The sequence below is a fragment of the Sebastes fasciatus genome, chromosome 15 (assembly GCF_043250625.1).
Source record: "Sebastes fasciatus isolate fSebFas1 chromosome 15, fSebFas1.pri, whole genome shotgun sequence".
Taxonomy (NCBI): Eukaryota; Metazoa; Chordata; class Actinopteri; order Perciformes; family Sebastidae; genus Sebastes; species Sebastes fasciatus.
The window spans coordinates 16,751,878-16,764,572 of record NC_133809.1 but is presented as its reverse complement, the minus strand read 5'-3'; the positions used below and the strand labels follow the sequence as shown (position 1 = coordinate 16,764,572).

Here is a 12,695-nt window from a genome sequence, read left to right as displayed (position 1 = left end):
ACTTCCATTTATTTTTCACGAACAGCCTTGGAATATTTTAATGTTTCTTCTTTCTGTGGAACTTTTTCCTCACCTCCACCGTTTGTATCTGCTGGTAGCTGCTGTCCCAAGAAATGAGCCGGCGGTCTTTGCCTCCAGACACCAGCGTGCCGTTCCTCAGCATGCACAGAGCAAAGATGCTGCCCTCGTGAGCTCCTTGGATGACGTGGCTGATGCGATTAGTGCCTGCGTGACAGAGACGGGATGAGATGGATGAGAAGGTCCAGCTTGAGACAGTCTGACATAAAGGTCGAGTGCTTGAGGAGAACAGATTAAGAGACAGACAGGGTGATCAATAGATAAATCACAGACTTAAAGACACCACTCTGTATAAATAAGGTTTAAACAAATGAAATAACATGCCTTTTCCCCACACCAGGATGTTCCCACTTGAGTCTCCTGTGATGGTGTCTCCATTTTCGGCAAATGTCACACACAACACAAACTTGGGCTTCTCCTGTTTCTGCAAGAAAACACAAGAACACACACATATATTGTTTCATTTTTCCCCCCACTAGATTACCATTATTATCTTTATATAGCTCTAAATGGGATCATATCATAATGTCATGATTGCATTTGTGCCTCTATATCAAACTTTATTGCTTTACGGTATTGACCCAACGTGTGGGAAACATGTGGGTGTCCCACCTCAAACAGTCCTTGCTTCTTGACCAGCACGCCTTTCTCCAGGTTCCAGAAGTAGAGATGGGACTTCCCGCAGGTCACTACGATGTTGCTGTCTGTCGGGTGAAAGTCTGCAGCAAACACCGACTCGTTGGAGCACTGAAGAGAAACGCGTGAAACAAGAAACAGTGAGTTGTTGAAACTACATGTACATCTGTTTTTATAAAAAAAATGATTTGAGCAGTATGTCAGGTTATATCTTAATTAACACACATACCTTAACCTCAGCCAGTCTGTCCTCCCTCTGCCAGTCCCAGACAGAGAGGACGTGGTCATTGGAGTCGTCTACGACACACAATGTGTTTCCTCCGTTCTAACACACAGAAAAAGATGTGTTTATTTACTGACAAGATGGAAACTAAGGACAGTCACATTACCGCAGTCTTGGAAAGGGAGGAGTGAGCGGAGGGGTACTCAGTTAGTTGCAATCTGCAACCACACCACTAGATGCCGCCAAATCCTACATACTAGTGATGCGTGGGTCAGGGTTTTTTTATAACCCGCACCACCTAACCCGCAGAAATATGCGTTAATCAACCGCCACTCGACCTGACCGCCAAACCGCCAACTTTATGCATTATAGTAGCACAATAAATGTCAGGACTGAGGTCTGAGACAAGGACAGAGACAAGCGGACTCGAGCGCCGTGGCCTCGCGGTCTGTGTGATCTCACAGACATACGTGAAATGACCACAACTTCTTGACAGCACATTACATGGTGATGGCACGGAATGTGTTCAAATTACAGAGAGGGAAAGAGAAGGTGGACTATTGCATCAATGTTTCTGTAAGTTATTAATAACTTACTCGGAACACTGCTTTGGACCTTTAAACTTCTTGTTAGGTGTGTAAGTGTTGATTCCTTACCGACTTGGAGAACGCCAGGCAGACCAAAGCTCGGTCAAAGAAGCCTGTGCCTAGAACATGGAGAGTGTTGAGGCTGACGGAGTCCCACACACGGACATGAGGAGCCAGCTGCTGTCAGGAACAAAAAGCACACACAAACATGGGCACAACACCAGGACAGGTTATATCATCAGTATGCTGCGATGTAAGAAGCATTCACTGAATTCAATGAATATATAAGTGAACGCTGAGTGAATGTGTTTCAACTTCTCAGTGTGTTTGTCTGAACCAGCCGGGTAAACATAATTTCTTAAAGAAAACAGCAGAACTCCTCACTCCACTAATAAATCAGACGTTGAAAACTAAAGTGATAAAATCTCAATAAGGGATGGTACTTACTTTTCCATCCCAAGAGGTGCCCGCCACCTGCCCGGTTGCTATGGTGATTTTATCGGGGTGGACGGCGAGGCTGGCGAAGAGAAAGACGTGAAAACAGTTAAAAGCCTTTCAGCATCAAAAGGAGCGTTTGAATAAAGATGAGCAACGTGCTCGCAGAACATGAAAGGAGGTTTTTAAAGCTGTGATATTCACTGTAGCTACCGCACGCTGTCTGCACTAATATGAGGAGGAAATTAAAGCGTTTAAGATATTTTCATCCCCTTATGGGTATGGCGGTGTAGCAGCACTCAAAGCACGTGTGAAGCTTGAACACTTTGTCTTCAAAAGGAGTGAGAGTCTGTTTGCAATCCATCGTTTGATCTGTAATTCAAAGTGTTCATTATTAATTTGAACTTTTATCAAGCCCAGGGTGTAATAACATAATCATAGCCGTGTCTCTTGAAGGTTACCTCATTGCACTACACTTTTTCCCACAGACATATCTTCATGCTTGTGCAGAAAACTCAGAAAAGAGATGAAATGTAGATGGCAGATGTGATACTGGGCTGCAGTAGATGATGGAAGCAGTGACTGTATGTGGAAGCAGTCCCTCGGGTTAGCATGCATGCGTTATATAAATCTGCAAGTGTCACTCACCATTTGATGTCATCCGTGTGTCCGGTGTAGTGTCTCTGCAGCTGCTCGTCCACGTTGAACAGGACGACCACTGAGGCGATGAAGTACACCGTTTCTCCAGTGGGCAACAAGTAAAGGTTGGAGCGACAGTCTCGACCGCGGTAACCGTAACTGGACATTAAAGAAAGGTCAAGGAAAATTAAGTCATTTCTCAAGCAAAATATTGCCAAACACTCCCCAGTTACAGCTACGGTTGTGAATTGTTGCTTATTTTTTGTCTTCTCTGCTAGTAAACCGAATATCTTTTGGTTTTGGACTGTTGGACAAAACAAGAACTGAATTGGACACAGCGGCATCTTTTCACCATTTTCTGATGTTTTATAGACCAAGAGATGAATCTAGAAAATAATCGGCAGATTAATCAACAATGAATATAATTGTTTGTTGAGGCCCTAGTCCAAAGGATTAAAAAATTACGGATCTATTTGCTTGCACTCTAATCAGCAGGTGTAACGTTTAGAGACAGTAAATGTGAATATTTGTCACTGTTATTTAAAGTTGCTAAATGTGAGATTGGAGTGAGATTTCGATTGCTTCCACACCGCTCCCAACATGGCTAACAGTGAAAACAAGGGCAACGCTGATGACAGAGCTAACACTATTAACCTGGGGGGGAACCGGAGGGTGGATGCTACGCTTCCGCAACGGCGCTGTCGGTCAGGACGGCGTTATCAGCTGTAACCGCCGTATGAAAGCAGTGCAGAGCGGCGGCCATGAGCTATCCAGTGGGGCACGCTTACATGAACTAAAGTGTGGAGAAGCTCAAATTACAACACATACAGAGGGAGAGAGACTTCCTTCTCTGCTCAGGTAGACATTACTCCACTATATCTTTACATAGTAAATAGTTGTTTGCTGCAATATTAATGCTCTGAATATCATATATAGAGCATCTTTCATCTTAACATGAAGGTAAGAAACCACAAAAATACATTCCTCAAACGTCTATCTAACATTACAAAACACTGTGCGCATGTGTCTATCTGTTATCTAGTTCATACTGGATTCAACATATACAAAAAATGCTGCCCAAATATCTATTTATAGGTGTGTGTGTGTATGTGTGTGTGTGTGTTTGTGTTTCTCTCCTCAGATTTAATCTCGTCTTTGTCTCCCTTACGGCTTTCTCCCCATCGGGTTTCTGCTAGACTGAACAACACATTCATTCTTTCATCAACAAATGAAAGAAGGAGAAGCCGCAAAATGAAACAAAATAAAAATAAAAGAGCACAAGAGGAGCTGCTGACTGGTTGTGCCTCAGCCTGCCAGCTGTGTGCAGGTTATTACAGACTGCAGGCTGCAGAGCGATGAGCCCGTCTCCGACCGCAGCGGCGCCACATGGTGAAAATGAAACACCTGAGCAGATCTACTGTGACAAGCAGGGAGGGAGACGAGATGACACATTTGTCAGCTTCCTCTCTCAACTACATCACTGGACAATCTGGATTTACTCTCCTCAGAAGATTACTTTCCAAATCACAAGCAGGACTGTATTTGAAACTTCTTATTTCCCCGGGAAATTCCCCGTGCAAAAAAAGGGAAAAAAAGGATACACCCAGTCCAGTTTGAGTTTGTTGCTGGGCAGGTCGGCTCTGGCCTCCAGGCAGTAGCCGTCCACCTGGTCTTTGGGCATGTACATGGTAATGGGACGACCCTTCAAGTACATTTTCACATAACCTTCCTCTGGAAAAAGCAATAGAAAAGAGCAGTGAGATAATTAATATACATGTAGGAAAAATATGAATATAAATATTTGACAAGTATACAAAAAGCACAGACATGACAATGAAGCATAATACAATGTGTTAAATGTGTTATTATGACGTGAGTGAAAATGTTGATGAATGTGTGACAAGAATCGGGGATAATGGAGGGATGTGATATGATGGGTGTTGTTTTTGACTCCATTAAAGACAACAAATGACAGAATTTGAAAACACAAACAAATTAGCTTTTTAACCGACTTTATTAGTCATTTCAAATACATTCTTATGACAACAAAGACCGCAAAAAATGAACTGCAAACACGTTCAAAACTCATAAATATTCAGTTCACAGCAGAGGTTAACCAACAGAAAATGCAGACACAAGCAGAGCGATGGAAATGTTATGAGAAAAAAACGAAAAAAAACAGATCCAAGCTTAGAGAAGGGGATAATGAGAGATCCTCAACAATTTAAAACATGCTAATACTGGAAAAACAAATCATGCAAAAAATATTAAGGGGACCAAAACAAACAAAATTAACCATTTATGTCCACAAATAAATAAATATTTCTTCTTCTTTTTTGAAGCTCATTAGAAGAAAATACTATCATGTAAGGTAATATAATAGATTTGTGGGTGAGATTTTATTAGCTGATGCTAAAAATCTCTTTGCAACTTCTTTGGTGTGAGGGGACACGTTGGACAGAAAGTGACCACCATATGGTGCATTTAATGGTGCAGATCTGATATGAAACCATGAATTTGTCTCTGTACTGACCGGCTCGAGCACACTGCAGCTCCATAACTAGAATAAACATCTAGAGAAGTGAGTGTTGCTGTTTTGTATTTCCAGACTTGATTAGTTAGTAACAAATCTGGAAGTACTGGCTGGGAGACTTGACGGGGCTGCGATAACTGGGTGTATCAAGGGGAGAGTACGAAGACAAACTCCCCGACTTTCTCAACTGGAGGTTAAAACTCGGGGGCTTTCTGAGCGGTGGCACCTTGGCGGCACCGCCCTTTCTGACCGTGCCTGCTGTGCTGCTTTCTGAGGTTTGTTTGGGCCTGGCGGCTGAATGGGACATTACAGACGAAGCGGCGGGGCTGCTGCTGGTCTCCTTCCGTTTAGCAGAACGGCTGAGGTAAATCTGTACTGTGACTATGATGTAGACGGGGAAAAGAGCAGAGGAGCCAGTGATGGAAAGGAGCGGTGGAGGTTGTCGAGGCCGGTTGGGTGGAGGGGGCCAAACGGGGACAAGCAGGGCAAAAGGGTGGAGATGGTTGGTAGAATACGTTAGACAGATGTAACGGCTGGTTTGTGTCACACAAACTATAAAAAGGAAAGTAGGAAAACTGGGATCGTATCTTGAATTCTTGGTTGTTAAGAAGTTTTTTTTCACTGTCTCATCAGTAAGATCCTCGCTAACTGGTCTAAATCAGTGGTTCCAAACCTGGGGGTCAGGACCCTAGCAAGGGGGTCATAAGGTTAACCTGAGGGTTGCGAGATGATCAATGGGGCAGGAGAGAAGAAAAATCTACATACATCTACATGTCCTATAATAAATAATTACTTAATAAATACAGTATTACTTGGGTTTGAATGGAGCTTTTCTTTCAAGAAAATTCCTATTTTCCCTTTAAAAAGGACCTTTTATGCTCATTTTCAGGTGCATACTTGTATTTTGGGTTTCTACTAGAACATGTTTACATGCTTTAATGTAAACGCTTCATAATACCGGCCGTGCTGCCCCTCTGAAAGGCTGCTCTGATTGGTCAGCTGGCCCACTCTATTGTGATTGGTCCGCCAAACCAAACTCATCGGACTCCGCTCCAGCTCCGCTCTAACGAGCTTTGTTTGAGGACGTGCCAAACTAGCCGCTAGGCAGCTATTATGCAAACGTGTTACTTGGTGACATCACCATGTTACGGATGAAAAGGCGGGACTTAAAGTGGCAGTAGGCAGTACATTTTTGGCATCATTGGGCAAAAATTCCATAATAACCTTTCAGCATATTGTAATTCAAGTTGTCTGAGAGAAAACTAGACTTCTGCACCTCCTCATGGCTCTGTTTTCAGGCTTTAAAAATTCTAGCCCGTGACGGCATTGAGAGAGCGTTCCTATCAGCTGTGCTCCGGTCATGTTACCAGAACTTGGCGTTCCTTCACCAGATTTCACAATGGTGGCGGCGTAACAAACGTTCTCATTTCACAGCTGAACCGTGCACTACAAGATGATTCTGAAAACATTTGAGGCGAGAAATAGGCATTAACGTAACATAATATTGATTCATATTTGACCGTGATGATTTTCGTCAGGTTACCTGTTTCATGTTCTACTGTCACGATATAGTGACCGTTTTATAGAAATAACTTTTTTTAATCACTTCAGCTTAAAGCAAGGTGTTTCAGGCAGTTCAGGAGCAGTGTTTCTGTGGGGGAGAGGAATCCCTTTGACGTGGACTTTGTAACTTTGCTCTTTGTAACTATGCACAAAAAATAAATATAACACACTAAAGGAAAGGGGAAAAATGAGAAAAGCATAATATGTCCCCTTTAATTACCACCATTTTACATTATTTTTTTCCAAGAAACGTATTAGGATATATTAGTCCTGTGAAATACTGCAACGTTTTACCTCTTCAGGCCTCTAATAATTATTCAGATGAAACAAGCGGAGATGTTTAGGGGACAAAATGACTCCGATTAAACTGCTCACAACACAGATGTACTGTATGCAACCCGTGACGAGGGGGACGCAAGCTGCTTCATTTTAAAGGGTCACCCACCAAAAATGTTGAGAACCACTGGTCTAGATGCTTTCAAGGGTAAATTCCTCAGATTATCTTTAAGCAAATGAATTATCCTACAACATGATTGACTAAACAGCAATATATCTGGGAGGAAACTAGCTTTAACTCCTTTTTAAATTCTTGGCAGCTTTGTGAATACTTTGAAGGAGACTACACACAAACAGACGACACCTCAGGCCCTGTGAGAAAACTACAAGCAGTGAAATCAAACAGGAACTACCCAGAAAAGAGACTGAATGTGTTTGTAATGCAAATATTCATTTTGAGGGCAGAAAGATAATAAGAGCAGCTGCTAATCTACTTGCTTTGAGCTGCAGCGAGGAATCTCAGAACAGAGGATTTCAAGTGTTTGCTGGAAAAACTCAAAGCGACTGCGTGGAAGCGAGTGTCAGCAATCTTTGTGTTGTTACTATGGTGACAGAGACTAAAATGCCTACGAGCGAAAGTGAGGGTGCGAGCAAACACACGCGCGTTTGGTGTAGCAGCAGCTTCAACCACAGTTGAACAACAAGTGTGGAGACACACAAGTGCAAACACTGCAATCACACTCAGTGGAGGTTAGGCAGGATGTGTGTGTATGTGTGTGTGTTAGTTAATTAAGTCTAAAGACAATAAAGGGAACTCTCACACGCACACACTTTGTCAGCCCACTCCTGCCCCTGTCTGGACAGCTCTCTGATCATTGCACCGAAGCAAATCTCTAAAGTTTCAGATATCTCCCGAGTGTTTGGGAGGACAAATCCAAACGGGATATGTATTCAAATTTCAAAATAATAGTCCTGATTTTATCTTTTGCCTCTGCACTGCAGCTCAGAGCAGAGGTGATGCATGTTCAGAGATCAAAACAACTCATCTGCAGTGTCCAGAGAGCTGTGTAGGCCGGGGGGCTTTAGGCGAGGGTGACGGGAGGGGGGGAGGGGGGCCTACCTTTGCAGTGGGTCACACGTCGCATCCCTTGTAAAGGTCACAGAGAAAGACACAAGCACCAGGTGAGGGGTGGCACGGCTTCCTCACTTCCTTGTCTGGCCTAATATGAGGGAACTTCCTGTTTCCTGGCGTTAACGAACAGCCTCTGTCCTTAATGCTCCTAATGAATCAGTGCTCCTCCCTTAATGTTCAAAATCAATCAGTGCTCATTTCTGTGTGATGGTGTCCCACCCTCTGCTCCTACGTGATTAAATTCACTTGGCTTTTTTCCTTTGTTTAGTCATCTACAAAGAAAAAACTCTGATTTTAGCTTTTTTAAATCAACTTTTGTTTCTTACTATTCTTTACAATGTGAAAGTAAAAAACAAACAAACTCATGTGCTTGCACTGGCTTGAAGCACATTTTGTTTTATCAAATGAACCACTTTGCATGTAATCACTTCATGTATTGCAGAGAAGCATTATATTGGCAGAATTTACTGCTGCAATTATCTGTTGTATTGGTTAACTGTCACCTAGTGGCAGTTTATGTCGCTGATCGGGCCGATGCGGGAGATTGTTTGCCTATAATTAATTCAAATGTCCAATAAGTGGTGCACAGTGGTAATAATTAACCCTGTGGCTACAATTGGCAAATATACAGATAGTCTGTTTTTATAGGTTAATCATATTTGCTATATTGGACCTCAAGCTAAAGAAAATGCTAAAGGTAGTTTGTTAGTTGGAGTGGGTCAGTAAGCTGTACACTTTGTTTGGACGCAGCCTGATCTGAAGAGAACTGGAGCCAGGTGTGTAAACCAAATGAAAAAACAGCGGTTCAATTTACACAAAAAAAAAAAAATCAATAGCATGCCGGAGATGAAAATTCGGATCAATACTCATTTCATTTAATTTCATAGTCAGTCAGTCCCACTGTCTTGATACCATGTGGTTTCTGCTTTCTGTATAAAGAATAAACTGTGTGCGAGATGATCCACTTGTCTTATGGAAACACTATAAACTCAAAATGTAATGGGTTGCTCCTCCTGTGCTTCTTTAGCTCTTAATTCTCTTTGTTGTTGTCTTTGTGTTCGAGCTCACACATGTCACATAAACTCATGAAAAGATTACAAAAAATAAGAGAAATCAGGAGCTAACGCTATCTTAGTGAGGTCGCAGTGTGCTGTTTTCAGATAAAGACAGCAATCACTAATTTAAGGAAAATTGTAGTATTTTTCAACTTGGGTCTTATTATTATCATTGTAGCCATAATGACTATGGGTGATGCTAACTTTGCACTCGCCACCTCCGTCGTAGAGATTTGTGAAATGCGTACACCAAAAAAAAAAAAAAAAACAGTGTGCATAAAGCTTATTTTTTTGTAGTATATGCTTTAATTTTATTTGGACGTAGTGTATTTGTGCAGACTAATAGACTTATGGTATATTAGATGTATTTCTCTCCATAAGCTGAAATGTATGACATCATAAAGTTTGAATTATGTAAACAGAAATGACCACTAACAGTTCATTTGTCCATTTGTACATGGTGCTTTGTACTTGATGCCACTGAGCTTGGTACTTATGAGACGACTGAACTCGTCTTGTTTGAAGCATTGAGTATTTGATGTAAAGTTTATCAGCCTATTTTATCTGTAGTTTGGGATTTATTCTATGATTATTATAACTGAACTAATAATTTTTTTATCTTATTTTGTCTTTTTTCTTCTTCTTCTTTTTCAAATTTAACTCTGTTTTTTGTTCTTTATCCTTTTTGCATCGGCAATGGGTCAGGGTTAGGTGGGAGGGGGTTTTGGGGGTAAAATACCAAAATATGTAGGGACAATCATTTACATTTGCGCTTTATTTGTATGTCTATGTACACCTGATGTTAGGTCCAATAAATTATTACGGGAAAAAAGGCTTCCTAAAGCGTTCCAAATAAATTTCAGTTTTACATAAATAATTAAAAACGTTTGCGAGGCCAGTTTGGTTGGCTGTAAATTTGCAGTAGCAGATCTCTCTACAGTAGCTTAATGAATCCATGGGACTACTTTCTGGGTTTCAGCTGGACTCAGTGACAAGCGTTTGAGATGATTCATGTAAAATTGAATTTCATTTGGAAAGCTGTAGGAGGCTCACTCTGCTGTACAGACTCCACGTCTCCTCAGTCTCTACACAACAGAGGTTATGAGTTTTTAATGACCCATAGTCAGAATGGCCTCAATTACGAGAGTAAGTCTACCAAAACAGAAATATATCAGAATTTAATTAAATTTAAATGAAAACTGTACACAACTAAAGTTCAACTTAAACAATGCAGAAAGAGATTTTTGAAAAGAAAAAATGAAAGGAAGTTTGGATGTGAAGATGTAGTGATGGATGAAGTGGTTATATGTGAAGGACATCATGAGAAGGATGAATGTTTGACACTGATGTTTATAAGACACAACAACATGTAGAGTAGTCTCAGTGGTCCTCTGTGCGCAGAAAACAGTTCAAGGCACTGATAAAGTATTGATTTCCAAAAATTGCATTGAGCTTTAACTGCCACAGAGAGCCACTGAGCATGTGTTTAACGGCTCTCAGTGTATCACAGCATCAATCTATCAGGCTACAGAGCCATAAAGGTGCCTCTAGTTCTTACCTGCATTGAACACTGGATCCTTCTGTTTGCTGCAAAGTAAATGAGTAAATAGACAGCTGTCATTCCCGCCTCCAGATAAACCATTATATGTTTTGGATTTGAAAGTGATTCATAAGGAGACCAGTGGGTTTTTCTGGTGTGTCAAACTAGGGGATGAATGTGTAAGCCACTAAACGCTGATTTAGCGTGACATCCGTGTTACCTGTCACTTCTTTTGCCGCTGGAATTGCTGCCCGTGGATCCGGCGCGGGTTCGGTTGCCCTTGTTGTCGCCCGAATCTTTCCGCGTGAGAGTTCCCACGTGTTCGTTTGAGTTGGCTCTCCTCACAGTGCTGAGGTGACAAGGAAGGCAAAAAGAGACAGGAAAGAAATAGGTCATAAAACTACCTGACGCTGCTTTCCTAAAACTGCCCTCTGGTGAAGTTTTCATCTAAGATATAGCTTTTGAAAGCACGAATTTCATGATTCAGCTTATATCTGTCTTAATATTGCTTCAAATATGTGACTCTTGCACTAAAGCAAGTTTCCCCACACTTATCCACTGTGGTGATCATAACTACAATGTCAGTACAGACCTGTGCAAATCTGCATATTGGCGGTGCAGACAGCCTGCCTATTTACAACAATGAAAAGGCTCCATCAGCAATCCAACGGCCAGTAGGCCCAGTCACCTAATCCACCCTATGGGAGAAAAGCCTATTCAAACCCTAAAACTGGCCGGTGGCCGTTGTCCCTTCTGGAGAGCCTGTGTGTGTTCGTTCAGTAAAGAGCAGAACAGACCAGAAAGAAGAGAGAGAGAGAAACTGTTGTTTGCTGTGTTATCCCACGAGGAATCATAGTAATTGGGCCACAGGGCATTGGGGAAAGGCTGTTGTGTGTGTGTGCCAAAACTGATGGGATTGTGACCAATCTGCAGTTTAGATTAATCCCAGACACACACTGTAAGCAAAACAAACAAAGAACGATGACTTAAACAACAATGAATTTTAGCAATGAGAGAAATGTCACATTAGTCATGTTTCCATAAAATTTTCAAGTGAATTTTAAAGGACCAGTGTGTAACATTTAGGGGGATCTATTAGCAGAAATGGAATATAACATTAATAAGTATAATAATAAGTATTTTCTTTAGTGTATAATCACCTGGAAATAAGAATTGTTGTGTTTTTGTTACCTTAGAATGAGCCGTTAATATCTACATAGGGAGTGGGTCCTCTCCACGGAAAACAAAAAGCGAATGGAAACATGACTATGTCACAATGATCATGCAACTTGATGATGATTTAATAACTGAATTATAATGGTTAGCATGCATCGGAGCTGCGATGCAGCGATGATGTTATATCGTGACCAGTGACGATCCTCTCACCTGAGGGGCAGGTAGAGCATTCTGGTAGAGCGAGACAGATAGGACAAACTGGACAGATTGGCGGGACTTCACATTGTAGGTGGTCAGGACATAAACAGGATATAACATCATAGTTGGAAAGGACATGTTATCAGAGAGAGGACAAAGGGGCGGACATGCAAGACAGGAAAGATGGGAAAGACAGACACAACAGTACGTAAAGATAAGCAGAGGAGACGACTGAAGCTGATCATCTATCTTACAGTAGTCAATCTATACTAATCACAAATTAAGTTGATTGTAGATTTCATAGAAAACTTTGGCAATTTAATTAATTAAAAATGAATTCACAATTTTTCTTTAAATTAATTGCTAAAATAATAATTAATAGAATGTTTAACATTCAGCGTAAGTCAAAATTCAAACCCTCCATTTAACACAGCAGCAAGAAAAGTCATTCATTATCTTCATTTACGTATATCTAAGCAGACACTGTGGTCATGTGCTTCGTATTTTTCTTTGTTTAAACAACCTGGAGGAAATTAAAAACTTGTACATAACGGGTATATTTTATTGTCTCATTACAGTATTTTTCAGCCGTACTCAATATATTGAAATGTGTTAACTTAAAGA

General features: G+C 41.2%; 1 protein-coding gene across 7 annotated transcripts in view; it reads right to left on the bottom strand.

Annotated features, from left to right (window-relative positions):
• The window catches only part of eml1 (EMAP like 1), a 61,036-nt gene that overhangs the window by 5,329 nt on the left and 43,012 nt on the right, over nucleotides 1–12,695 (bottom strand). For 3 of the 7 annotated variants that reach the window (XM_074660534.1, XM_074660529.1, XM_074660533.1), the window contains exons 4-14: nucleotides 10,918–11,046; nucleotides 10,716–10,744; nucleotides 8,091–8,117; nucleotides 4,200–4,329; nucleotides 2,608–2,757; nucleotides 1,972–2,041; nucleotides 1,594–1,704; nucleotides 944–1,039; nucleotides 691–825; nucleotides 403–502; nucleotides 74–225 (exon numbers count right to left, since the gene is read on the bottom strand). In XM_074660534.1, coding sequence (XP_074516635.1) covers nucleotides 74–225; nucleotides 403–502; nucleotides 691–825; nucleotides 944–1,039; nucleotides 1,594–1,704; nucleotides 1,972–2,041; nucleotides 2,608–2,757; nucleotides 4,200–4,329; nucleotides 8,091–8,117; nucleotides 10,716–10,744; nucleotides 10,918–11,046 — 1,129 coding nt within the window. Of the gene's footprint in view, nucleotides 1–73; nucleotides 226–402; nucleotides 503–690; nucleotides 826–943; nucleotides 1,040–1,593; nucleotides 1,705–1,971; nucleotides 2,042–2,607; nucleotides 2,758–4,199; nucleotides 4,330–8,090; nucleotides 8,118–10,715; nucleotides 10,745–10,917; nucleotides 11,047–12,695 lie in introns of those variants that run through there. The other 4 variants (XM_074660530.1, XM_074660531.1, XM_074660532.1 and 1 more) reach the window with 4 other exon arrangements.